The sequence below is a fragment of the Diospyros lotus genome, chromosome 12, assembly GCF_014633365.1.
Source record: "Diospyros lotus cultivar Yz01 chromosome 12, ASM1463336v1, whole genome shotgun sequence".
In the NCBI taxonomy this organism is placed as follows: domain Eukaryota; kingdom Viridiplantae; phylum Streptophyta; class Magnoliopsida; order Ericales; family Ebenaceae; genus Diospyros; species Diospyros lotus.
In genome coordinates, this window is record NC_068349.1 from 556,958 (window position 1) to 570,213 (window position 13,256).

The 13,256-nt window shown below is 38.9% G+C and overlaps 1 protein-coding gene across 3 annotated transcripts in view; it reads right to left on the reverse strand.

Moving 5' to 3' along the window:
• LOC127813874 (uncharacterized) overlaps positions 1-13,256 on the reverse strand; it is a 28,315-nt gene that overhangs the window by 9,655 nt on the left and 5,404 nt on the right. Inside the window, exons 4-7 of one of the 3 annotated variants that reach the window (XM_052354972.1) lie at positions 5,562-5,645; positions 2,223-2,302; positions 1,959-2,019; positions 1,126-1,193 (exon numbers count right to left, since the gene is read on the reverse strand). In XM_052354972.1, coding sequence (XP_052210932.1) covers positions 1,126-1,193; positions 1,959-2,019; positions 2,223-2,302; positions 5,562-5,645 — 293 coding nt within the window. The remainder of the gene's footprint in view (positions 1-1,125; positions 1,194-1,958; positions 2,020-2,222; positions 2,303-5,561; positions 5,646-13,256) is intronic. The other 2 variants (XM_052354973.1, XM_052354974.1) reach the window with 2 other exon arrangements.

The window sequence follows — 13,256 nt, forward strand, 5'->3', positions numbered from 1 at the left end:
ACTAATAATTCTAACAGATACTACTCTCTAAAATTGCTCTCATTCAATTTATGAGAGGTGATTTGTATTGAGGGATTTTCAGAATGACCAAAGACTAAGGATAATTGAGGATTGGAGACAGTTGGGATATTGGTCGATTCCGCTATGGATGAAGTGGAAGTGGTCATTTTATCAATAATGGTGGTTATTGGAATTCACATCGGCGACGATGGTCAGCTGGTCTAAAATCAGTGGGTTATTGCAAACCAGATATGAGACTATTGAGGTTTAGATCTGAGGTCTACGGTCTGATAAACTACCACAAACAAATGAAGAAGAGGATTGAGATGGAAGGAGTAGTGAGCAGTGGCAGAAGCTCGCTAGAGCAACAACAACGATTGTTGGTGACAAGCGACGGGCGGCAACCGGCGGTGGTGGTGGCGGCCGACAGTGACAAAACCTTTGGGATCTAGATGGGCTGAGAGAGACGAGTCCAATGGTAGTGACAATGTCGCGATTGGAGAACCAAAGAGGGAGATCAGAGCAAAAACAGTCTTAGCGAACAGATCTGAAGGGCAGCGTGTGGCAGCTGCAACGGTGGTTGGGCTCTAGGGGATGGCCAATCAAAGGTCGGTGACGATGATGGACAGAGTAGCCGTGGAAGCCCAATCGATGGTGGTGATGTCCAATGGTCACAAAAGTTGCAGACAAAGGCGGCGAGGTCAACGATGGTGACATTGGGCCAGGCGATGATAGCGACGGAGGGCAAAGTTGACAAACGTCGGGATGACGACGACGGATGCCAAAACTTCTCTGTTCTTGGCGTTTTGATAGCAGCGGCCGACTTGTCTACTAGAAGAATGGTAGATCGGCGGCGACTGCGGATGGCTCTAATACCATATGATCAGACAATAGAACTACTATGATATCTTCACAGACAATAACTTAATAAACCTCAACCTACAACATCTTACATACAAAATAATCCACTAATCCTCCCATTATTCAAACTAAAAGATAGAAAAAAAAAAAAAACCCTAGAAATTATGGACACATGATCCCTCAATTTGTGGGATCCCATAAATTGTGGATCCTTTGTCCCCATTACCTACAATATAGACTATGAACCGCAGGTCAAAGACATACCGCTTTCTTTCATTTTCTTCCTGAACTCTCCTTGCCTCAAGCAGTTCTTTACCTGCTCTTCTCCTCTCCTGTAAATGCAAAACTACTAAATCACAGATCTAAATGCCCATATGTTTATAGTTCTTAGTGCAAAATACCCATGCAGACGACAGAGAAGGGAAGCAGCAGCAGGAAAGAAGAAGATGAAGGAGAAAAATGAGGAGAATTTGGTTCCCAATCTGAGAGATATAGGATGCAAAAATTTCTGTAATTTATGCCAAAAATGGAAAAAACTAAAGCCAAACTGTAAAATATGGCCAATTGCAGAATTGAAATAGAGTCAATAGACAATTGGTAGAAAAAATTGGTGAAATCTTAAAATAATTCTAGATTGAAAACCATAGGGTAAAATCAAAGTTCCCAAAACATTTTAACACTTTGTCCATCATGATCCCACCACCTAATGTATGAAATTAACAGAAGACCAAGAGATTGTTATAGAATAGATTTATTGAACATATTCAAGTAATAGGATGAGAAAAATAATACATAAGATGGTACACTACTATGACTCAAAGAAATTGAAATATGTCACCATTTCATATCAGCATTATTCATCAAAGAAAATATATTTTTTTCCAAGAATAACAGTCAAAGTGGGAACTTGTATTATGTGTCTACTATAACTGTGTATTTAACATTCAGGATCTGGAAAATAAACCTTGAACTGTAGCTAAAATATTCCTCAAAAGATTCAATTAGCAAGGAAAAATTCAAAATCTGAACCAGAAAATAAAAATAAATTGAAGAGTTCATATTGACAAAAAAGAAAAAAATAAGACTACTTCAAGTACCTTCTCTCTCTCTCTTTCCAGTTTCTTCTCTTCCTTTTCTTTCTTATTGTGCCTTTGGTCCCTGCAACAAAGCAGAAGCCAAAATAGTAACAATGACAGGGAACCAACTAAAAGCAGTATTATGAACCAGAGAAAGGAATTTAACAAACCTTACCTGAGTATTGGTTTTTAAAGGGGAAAATCAAACAGAAACTCAAACTTGTTCAAGGCAATTGTTATAAAGCAGAGGCAAAAAAGACTTCAATACGAAGGAAAGAAATATACCTTAATTCCTCTGCTTTTAACTTCACTTCTTCTGTTATTTGAGACGGATCAGAGGTCTGAATATCAATGTCCACAGGAACCTGGATACGTTTGCCCAAAAACAAAAGCACAAAGAAAAATAAACACAAAGAAGGAAAAGCAGAACACAGTACCCAAATTCATACAAGTTGTTGGAAGAGACTCCTTGTTCAAGAAGGAGAAGACCCAAGATAATGCAGATTTTATTCAAGATAATATTTTTATTTAATTTAAATTTGTGTTGTAGTAAATTAGGAGAATATCTAGGAGATTTTGGAGGAATTTTCAGTATATAATTTTAACACTAGCCAATGGAAGATTAAAGGAGAAAAGTTGAGTTCTCCTACAGTATTTGTTCATAGTGTCAGAGTCACGGTTTGTGGATTTTTTTTTTCATTCGTGTCTTCAACTCCTTGAAGGAGTCTTGAGTCGGAAGAATGGCAAGAAAGGTCTCGTCTAGTGAGACCTCTTCTGCAACCTCTCCGATCAACCATCATGGATCCATTATTCCAGTAGCAATGGATAGCCAATCCCTCCAGATCACACAACACAAGTTAAATGGGGCTAACTATAGGGAATGGTCACAATCTGTGCTCTTAATTGTTAGAAGGAAAGGTAAAGAAGGCTACCTAACCGGTATCACGCCTAAACCGAATTCAGATGCAGCAACATATGGCATATGGGAAGCTGAGAATGTCGCAGTTATGGCTTGGTTAGTGAACTTAATGGCGCCAAAGATAGGAAGGACCCGTCTTCTACAAGACGGCTTGTGAGATTTGGCAAGCAGTCCAAGAAGTCTACTCTGATTTGGAGAATACAGCTCAATCATTCCAACTTAAATCACTCATACGAACAACCAAGCAAGGTATAAACTTAGTCACTGAGTATTTTAATACCTTAACCGAGTTATGGCAAGAAAGTTATTTATTTCATGAGATTAAATGGGAGTGTGCTGCTGATAGTACAAAATATGAGAAGATGGTAGAGAAGGGGAGAGTGTTTGACTTCCTACATGGTCTAAACTCGGATCTAGATGAGGTTAGAGGCAGATTGTTGGGAACAAAACCTTTCCCAACAATGAGAGAAGCATTTGCAGAGGTTAGAAGGGAAGAGAGCCAAAAGAAGGTGATGTTCTCGAGCTTAGGGCAGTCTAACAATGAGGTATATTCTTTAGTCTCAGCCCTAAGTAGTTTCCGAGGAAAGCCATATGCTGCAACTAAAGGAGAGAACCCCACAGAAAAACAATGGTGTGAATACTGCAATCGGCCATACCATACTAAGGATACATGTTGGAAAATCCATGGAAAGCCGGCTGGATGGAAACCAAGAAGTCAAAGAAAAGAAGCACAATTAGCCTATACGATGAAAGCTGAAAAAGGGAGTGCAGCAAATTTCAGTCTAACTGCTGCTCAGATGGAGGCTCTACAAAGCTTGCTAAACCAAACCAAGGTGACTCAAATTGAAATCCCGGAGAATCCTAATCCAACAGTGTCTTTGACAGGAAAAGGTACTAAAATATACTCTCTATTGTCTAAAAAATGCCCTACAAAATGCCCTACAAAATGCTGGATCATAGATACAGGTGCTTCTGATCATATGACAGGTGATCTAAAATTGTTTTCTGAGTATGAAACCTGTGATAAACTGATTAATGTTATTATGGATGATGGTACCATATCCTGTGTAAAGGGAAAAGGAACAGTAAATCTTGGAGAATTATCCCTTAAATCAGTACTTTATGTGCCAAATCTCCAATGCAACTTACTGTCAGTTAGTAAGTTAACTCAAGATAAAGATTGTATGGTGGCGTTTTTCAAAAATTGTTATATTTTTCAGGACCTAACCTCGAGGAGGAAGATTGGCAGTGCTGAGATGAGAGAGGGACTTTATCAAACATCAAGAGCAAATTATTCTTCTGTTTTTAGGTCATTTATTTCATCTTCCTTGTCTATTGTTTCTAATTCAGACTTATTGTTATGGCATCAATGTTTGGGACATCCAAGTTTGGATTATCTTAGATGTTTGTATCATTCGTTTTCTGGCAATAAGATTCAAGATTTCATTTGTGAACATTGCATTCTTGCAAAACAAACCAGAACCTCTCATCCTAATCATGCTTACAATCCTTCAAAACCTTTTCATCTTGTTCATAGTGATATTTGGGGACCATCTAGAACCTCAAATTTCACTATCACTCGATGGTTTATCACTTTTATCGATAATCATCCACGGATATGTTGGTTTTCTTAATGAAAGACAAATCAGAAACTTGTCTTGTATTCCAAAATTTTCATCTCATGATAAAAAATGTCTTTCAAACTCAAATTCATATATTGAGAACAGACAATGGAAGAGAATATTTCTCTAATGATTTCAACAAATACCTAAGCGAGCATGGTATCATTCACCAAATCTCATGCCCATATACCCCTCAACAAAATGGGATAGCCGAGAGAAAGAATCGTCATCTTCTTGAGACAGCAAGAGCCCTTATGTTTACCCGTTCGGTTCCAAATTCCTATTGGGGAGAAGCAATATTAACAGCTGCATATCTCATTAATAGGCTTCCCTCAAAGACTCCAAAGTTTAGGACTCCCTTAGATGTACTTCTTGAAACTTTTCCTCATCATAATAGAATCCTAAACTCCTTTACTCCTCAAGTGTTTGGTTGCATTGTTCTTGTTCACAACAATGTGCCAACACTGTCCAAGTTGGATCCTAAGTCTACCAAGTGTGTATTTGTGGGGTACTCACCTAATCAAAAAGGATATATGTAACTCCCCGTTTTCCGAACACGCTATAACTTAGAACAATTCTGGGATAATAATTTTTTTTTTTTTTCAATACTACTAAAACTAAACCATATCATTGCTCTTATCCATTCCAAAATTTCCATACATTTATCTCGAAAGAGAATCAACACAAACATTAAATGCGAAAGCTAAAATCAAACCTAACATCTTAACATTAATCATAAATCAATTCTTACATTCTCATTAACCACAAATAAGGTTATACATCATCACTAACTATAAATGAGACTATACATCATCATTCCTCAAAACATTCAGAATTCAAAGTAGCAGAACTTAAATACATGGGCTATATAACATACATTCAACTCATCATGCACTTTGTTAAGTGTCATTTCATGTCTCATTCATCCTCGTTTCTGCTACAATCTCCATCTAGAACGTTTGAATATTCCAGGGACAAAGCCCAAATTAAATGATGAATCATCTAAGGAAACAAAACATTTAATGCTCATGTATGTATGCAATGCATATAACATCATAACTCTCATGTTTGAATTGATTGCACCTTAAGATTACCCGCCATTTTTACAGTCTCCCTACCAGACCGGGGTGTATGAGTGCATCCTTGGCAAAGCAACGGCGGCAGTACCTAATCCCAAACCCATGCAACGTATGACCGTAAATCTCATCATGCTCATGTGCATATTTCATAAATCAAAACATGTAAATGCAATCTACATGACATACTCACATCAAGGCATGACAACATGGCAAAATCATTTACATAAAATCGGATTTTGGGTCAAACCACTTACAAACCAATCATTTTCATAAAACTAAATCCAATTAGAAAGTACCACTTACCTTGCAAAAAGACAATTTTGCCCCTAGCGTAATTTTGCCTCAAAATTCGCGTTGGACTTCTAATCGTACTCAATTATGAACCTTGACATACCCTGGGCATCATAATTACTTAAAAAAATCAGATTTCTAATTTTCCTAATTTCTCCCATTTCCTCCTATTATTTCCTCAAGATTATGAAATAAATACTTTCTCATAAAATTTTCTCAATTTCTCTTCATAATAATTCCTAAAACAATATTCCTAAGCCCCAGAACTTTCCTCATAATTTTCAAAATCCATGTTCTATTTATTTCTCATTTTCTCTTTGATTTTCAAGCATCTATTACCTCAAAAATCCATAATAAATACCAATCATGCATTTCTCTTCCAATTTCATCATCAACAATTCTAAAATATCATTCTTATATTTCTAGAATTTTTGAAGAAATTTTCGAAGATAACTCACCTTCCCACGGAGCAATTCAGTATTCTTCTATACTGCGACGAAGCCTCGATTTGTGTATCCAACGACATCTTCTGCCACAAATTTTCACACGAATTACTAAACCCAACCTATAGGATTTTTCTAGGAATTTTTGGTATTTTTCTCTATATTTTTTTTTTCCTATTTTCTTTCTTTCTCTTTTTCAAATCTCTCTCTCACTCTCAAATCTTTTTTCTTACAACCTTTCTCTTTCTAATTTAAGTCCTCAAACCTTTCAAATTCCCTCTATTTATAGAAGGTTGAATTAAGCTTAGCATAATTGTAGTGACCCACTATCTTTAATTATTTTGTCACCTTTCTTAGTTATTTTCCACTAAATCTCTCCCATAATCTTTAATTATTTGTCCACACCCTTCTTTGTCTCCCACATTTCTCTATTATTTCACCTATTATCTTTGATTATTTGTCCACACCCTACTTTGTCTCCCACATTTCTCTATTATTTCAACTCTTATCTTTAATTATTTTTTCACATTTCTTAATTATTTTCCACTAAATCTCTCCCATAATCTTTAATTACTTGTCCACACCCTACTTTGTCTCCCACATTTCTCAATTATTTCACCAATTATCTTTGATTATTTGTCCACACCCTACTTTGTCTCCCACATTTCTCAATTATTTCACCCATTATCTTTAATTATTTTGTCACCTTTCTTAATTATTTTCCACTAAATCTTACCCATAATCTTTAATTATTTGTCCACACCCTACATTGTCTCCCAAATTTCTCAATTATTTCACCCACTGTCTTTAATTATTTTGTCACCTTAATTATTTTCCACTAAATCTTCTTTTGAATAGATTATTCTTTCATTTAGTTCGTTAATTTTAAGTCCACTTTCTTAGCCTACTAATTCTAAGCCCATTTACTTAGTCTTTCCTTTTTTTCAACTTAGCCCACTAATTCTAAGCCCATTTACTTAGCCTTTCCTTTTTCAACTTAACCCACTAACTCTAAGCCCATTAGTTTTCTCAATTATAATCTCTAATGGATGTCAAAAAATATTTTAAATACCAAAAAATTAATTATTATTATTCTCAAAATACTAGGATATTACAATATAAATGCTACAACCCTAGTACCCGAAAATTTATTGTTTATTGTGATGTTTCATTCCTTGATAATAAGTCATTCTTCCATGACAATTCCCAGCAGAATTTCACTGAAACAACACTTCATTGGGACCCATTGATACCTATTCCAGATTTGTCTCCTACTGTCCTTACACCTATTCGTGACAAAGAATCCTCTCAAACCATATCTGAACCTTGTCCAGCCCCTATTCCTTCACCTCAAACCTGTCAAGGGGGAGAAAATAAAGAAACCAAAAATCAGGAGAATGATCAGCCCTAAAGTAAACCACCTCTAAAGGTTTACTCAACAAAGAATTCTTGATTCTCAGCCTACTAACCTATCTGAACCTTGGAAAAGTCCTGAAATTACCGAGAGGAATACTAAAGGTATTAACAGTGAGCAAGAGACAAACAGGGAGCAGAAATCAGATCTTGGTATTCCTAATGCTTTGAGGAAAGGACCAGATCTTGTACTGAGCATCCTATCACCAATTTCCTAGGTACTCCAAATTGTCCCCACAATTCAGGGCCTTTACTATCAGCATTGATAATGTGAGTATTCCTAAGGATATTTATCATGCTTTACAAGAGGAAAAATGGAGGAAAGCTGTAATAGAGGAAATGCATGCTCTAGAAAAGAATGGCACATGGGAGATAGTGAAATTACCCAATGGAAAGAACATCGTTGGGAGCAAATGGGTCTTTATTGTTAAAATATAAATCAGATAGAAAAATTGAAAGATACAAGGCTAGGCTTGTAGCTCAAGGCTTTACTCAAACTCAAGGACTTGACTATGAGGAAACTTTTGCACTGGTGGCCAAACCTAATTCCATTCGGGTGATACTATCATTGGCAGTCAACTTGGATTGAAAACTTCACCAATTAGACATTAAAAATGCCTTCTTGAATGGTGAGTTAGAAGAAGAAATTTATATGAGGATTCCCTCAGGTTTTGAAAGAGAAGATACAAGAGGGAAAGTTTGCAAGCTAAAGAAATCACTATATGGCCTCAAGCAATCACCAAGGGCATGGTTCAAGAGATTCAATGAAACTTTACAGCAATTTGGATATAGACAAGGACAAGCTGACCACACATTATTTATAAAGACAAATTATGAGGGAAAAAATGTCATTCTTATAGTCTATGTGGATAATATAATTATCACAGGAGACAACCATCAAGAGATTGAACTATTGAAGCATCAACTAAGAGAGGCATTTGAAGTTAAGGACTTGGGAGACTTAAAATATTTATTGGGATTGGAAGTAGCAAGAAGCAGTGAGGGTATTTTCATCTCACAAAGAAAATGCACTCTTGATCTTTTGAGGGAAACTGGTAAACTCGGGTGCAAGCCGGCTAGCACTCCTTTAAAACCAAATTGGAAGAATAAAGATGGAAAGAATGAAGAGGAGCAAGTTGGTATGGGCAGATTTCAACGTCTAGTGGGAAAATTGATCTACTTATCTCATACAATGCCAGATATTGTCTATGCGGTATGTATAATCAACCAATTCATGCATTTGTTATGGACCCCGCCTATATAATAATTGTAACAGAATAACTAACTCTCATGCCACACATGTTGGCAAGTGGCGCGGAGGCAAGTTGCGCTTAGTGGGAGACTTCAACTTGCCGTGGGAATCAGTACAAATAGAAACTGATCCTACCAAAGAGCTCATGAATGAATTGAATCTCGATTTTTCCTCTTAATTTTCCCTCTCTTTCTCTCGTTCTATACTTCTCTCTCTCCCTACGGTCGAACTTCTATCATAACTCCAAAATTCCTTGCGAAATTCTTGAGAAAACTCTTGCCAGATCCGTTAGATCTGACAATTTGGTATCAGAGCCCATCCGGGCCAGTTCCGATTAAGGTGAATTTGGAAAGATGGCAGAGGGTACCAGGATGAAGAACATGGAGATGCAGCTGCAGCAGTTTGGCTCCACGGTGTCGAACCTAACGGCGAGGGTGGATCAGCTGGAGCTTGGATCCAATCACAACCATGAAGCGATCATATCCATTGACCGCAAACTAGATGGAGCAGTCAATCAAATCCGTGAAGAGTGGGAGCGCAGATCAGGGAGCAATTACAGGGGTTTATGGTGATGTTCACCCGACAGCACCAGGTAAGTCTCTCGCATGATTTTCCTCCTCGAGACAGAGAAGAACCGATTCTTCCCAACCATGGGACGAATCGAAAGAGGCCGGGAACATCCGAGATGGAGGAGGATCAACTAGAAATAGGAGAAACTATAGTCGGACGAAGACAAGGAGTAGTTAGGGTCCAAGGTCATCCGGGAATACCCATGCCTAAATTGGATATTCCCATGTTTGACGGAAACACCCCTAGATGGTGGGTGAGGAGGTGTGAAAGAGCCTTTGAATGGTACGACGTGCCGGAGCCGCAGCAGGTGACTTTAGCTGTAGCCTATCTCAACGATGCAGGGGATATTGGTATCAAGGATGGGCCAAGGTGAAGAAGGAGTGCCATTGGGCAGAGTTCGCGAAGGAATTATGTGAGAGGTTTGGAGAAAGGGGAATGACTGATGTAGTAGAAGAGTTCAATAAGATTCGACAAGGAGGATCGGTGGCGGAGTATCAAAGGAGGTTTGAAGAGTTAAAAGCACTGATGCTCAACCACAATCCGTATCTCAAAGAAAGATATTTTGTCTCAAGCTTTATAAGTGGATTGAGCGAGGAATTGAGACCTATGGTGAAGGTCTTGCAACCAAAGACCCTTAAACATGCCACCGATAGTGCCAGGTTGCATGAGTTGACAGTGGAAGCGATTATGAGAAAACAAAGGTTGCTGAATAGGAGAGGAACTCACAATGTGTTGACTCCCGTGGGAAGGAATCAGGGAAGAGATAATTTCAGGGGCATGCAAGAGATGAAGGGCTTGCCATCGATGGGTCCTAAAGTACAAGGGGATAGACTAATGGAACAAAGCAGACAGGCTAACCTCTGCTTCAAATGTGGAGATAGGTATTTTCCGGGGCATCAGTGCAAGAAACAGTTGTTGTTGCTAGAAGGCGAAGAGGATAGTCTTGAAGAAGAGGATGTAACGGAAACACAGGAAGAAGGAGAGGAAGATAATGGAGAAATTTCATTGCATGCATTGCGGGGATTGGCTAACAACAAAATCATTAAGGTGGAAGGAAGAGTGGGGGAATACAAGTTGATGATTCTCATAGATAGTGGGAGCACCCACAGTTTCCTAAATGAGGAAACTGCAAAAAAATTGAAATGCCCTCTCATTAGTACACAACCTCTCACAGTGACGGTAGCAAATGGAAGTAAGGTGGTGAGTAAATCTGCATGTGCTGGATTTTGTTGGGCCATGCAAGGAGAAAGTTTTGAAACTGATCTTAGATTACTCAAATTGGGGGGCTGTGATGTGGTCCTAGGAGTAGATTGGATGAAGCATGTGAGCCCCATATGCTTTGATTTTAATAGGATGGAGGTGACATTCGAGAAGGAGGGAAAAAGAATGACTATAGTGGGGAGCAAGGAAGTGGGAATGTGTAAAATGATTACAGGAAAACGGCTGCAGAGGATACTGAAGCAAAAAATGAGCAGTGTGACCCAACTCTTTTCCATTCAAGCACTTGAAGAGGAAGAGGAGGAACCAGTAAACGTAGGAGAACTCAGGCTGGTGGTCAGCAGTCCAACCCAACAGGCATGGGAGGTAAACCAACTTGACTTACTTGATTTACTTTTGGTTGAATATGAGGATCTTTTTAAAGAGCCTAAGACCTTACCTCCACCTCGAACCCACGACCACTCCATCATCCTGAAACCTCAAACAGAACCCTGCAACACCCGAGCCTATTGTTATCCCCCACCACATAAAACAAAAATAGAGAAAATAGTTAAAGAAATGTTGCACCATTCTCTCATTCAACCCAGCCATAGCCTGTTTGCATCCCCGGTTCTATTAGTTAAAAAAAAGGATGGAACGTGACGTTTTTGTGTAGATTACCGACAATTGAATGCCTTAACTGTCAAAGATAAATTTCCCATTCCCCTCATTGAAGATCTCCTAGATGAATTAAAGAGTGCCACCATTTTTTCTAAATTAGATTTGAGGGCAGGCTACCACCAGATTAGAATGAACCCTCAAGACATTCATAAGACAGCTTTTCGAACCCACCAAGGCCATTACGAATTCTTGGTAATGCTTTTTGGTCTCTCAAAAATGCTCCAGCCACTTTCCAATCCTTAATGAACCAGATCTTCGAACCGCACCTAAGAAATTTTATTCTCGTATTCTTTGACGACATACTCGTGTATAGCCATTCTTTTGACCAACACCTTACACACCTCAAGGCTACTTTTGAGATCCTTCGATTCAACCAATTGTATCTTAAGAAGTCAAAGTGTTCATTTGCACAAGGACAAGTTGAATACCTGGGCTATATCATATCAGGAAAAGGGGTTAGCACTAATCCGCAAAAAGTGGCAGCTATGCAGGCATGGCCCAGACCAACCACTCTCAAAGCATTAAGAGGCTTCCTAGGCCTGACTGGGTATTACAAGCGGTTTGTGAAGGGATATGGAATGATAAGTCGACCCCTAACGCAGTTGCTTAAAAAGGAAGGGTTTAGATGGGGGCCTGAAGCGAAAGCAGCTTTCAAACAGTTAAAACAAGCCATGAGCGAGGCACCAGTATTGGGATTACCAGATTTCAGCAAGACCTTTGTGGTCGAGACCGATGCATGTGATAACGGTATAGGTGCGGTACTGATACAGGAAGGCAAACCCATAGCATTTCTCAGCCAAGCACTAGCTCAAAGACACGTGAGCTTGAGTATTTACAAGAAGGAATTTGTGCCAGTCTTAATGGCAGTGGAGAAGTGGAGGCATTATCTAGAGGGTAGTCAATTTGTGATCAAGACTGACCACCAGAGTTTAAAGTACCTGCTGCAACAGAAACTCCACACACAGCTACAAAAGAAGGGTATGGCAAAAATGATGGGACTTGATTACATTATACAATATAAGAAGGGCAAAAATAATGTGGTGGCAGATGCTCTTTCAAGATGTTAGGAGCGAGGAGAGGTACCAGCCATCACAACGATAGTATCAGGAGGTGGCCAACAATTATGATGCAGACGACCGCATCAAAAGGATCCTCGAGCAATTGATCTTGGATCCTAACAGTAGAACAGGATACAAGCAACATAATGGAGTGCTCCGATATAAGGGGAGGATAGTAGTGGGAGACTGTCGCCAAGTGAAGGACAAGATCCTTCAAGCTTTACATGGGTCTCCTTTGGGAGGACATTCAAGAATTCAGAATACTTACCACAAGGTAAAACAACTATTCTTTTGGCCTAAATTGAAAGACACCGTAACTCAGTTTGTAATGACTTGTGACACTTGCAAACGGTGCAAGTATGAAACCGTGGCCACACCAGGGTTACTGCAACCTTTAAGCATTTCGGAGCAAGCTTGGGAGAGTGTTTCTATGGATTTTATTGAAGGTCTTCCCAGATCAGAGAGTAAAGATTGTATATTGGTGGTGGTTGATCGACTTACAAAATTCACACACTTTATTGGTATATCGCACCCTTACACCACTCAGGAAGTTGCACGAGTGTTCCTTGAGCAAGTCATCAAGCTACATAGGGTTCCTCGCACCATAATATCTGATCGGGACAAAGTCTTTACCAGTCTCTTTTGGCAAAAGTTGATGAAATCAATGGGAATCCAATTGAACATGTCATCTGCCTATCATCCTCAAACGGATGGGCAAACCGAGAGGGTCAATCAGTGTCTGGAAAATTACCTACGATGTTTGTGTTTTCAACAACCTAAGAGATGGTATAAGT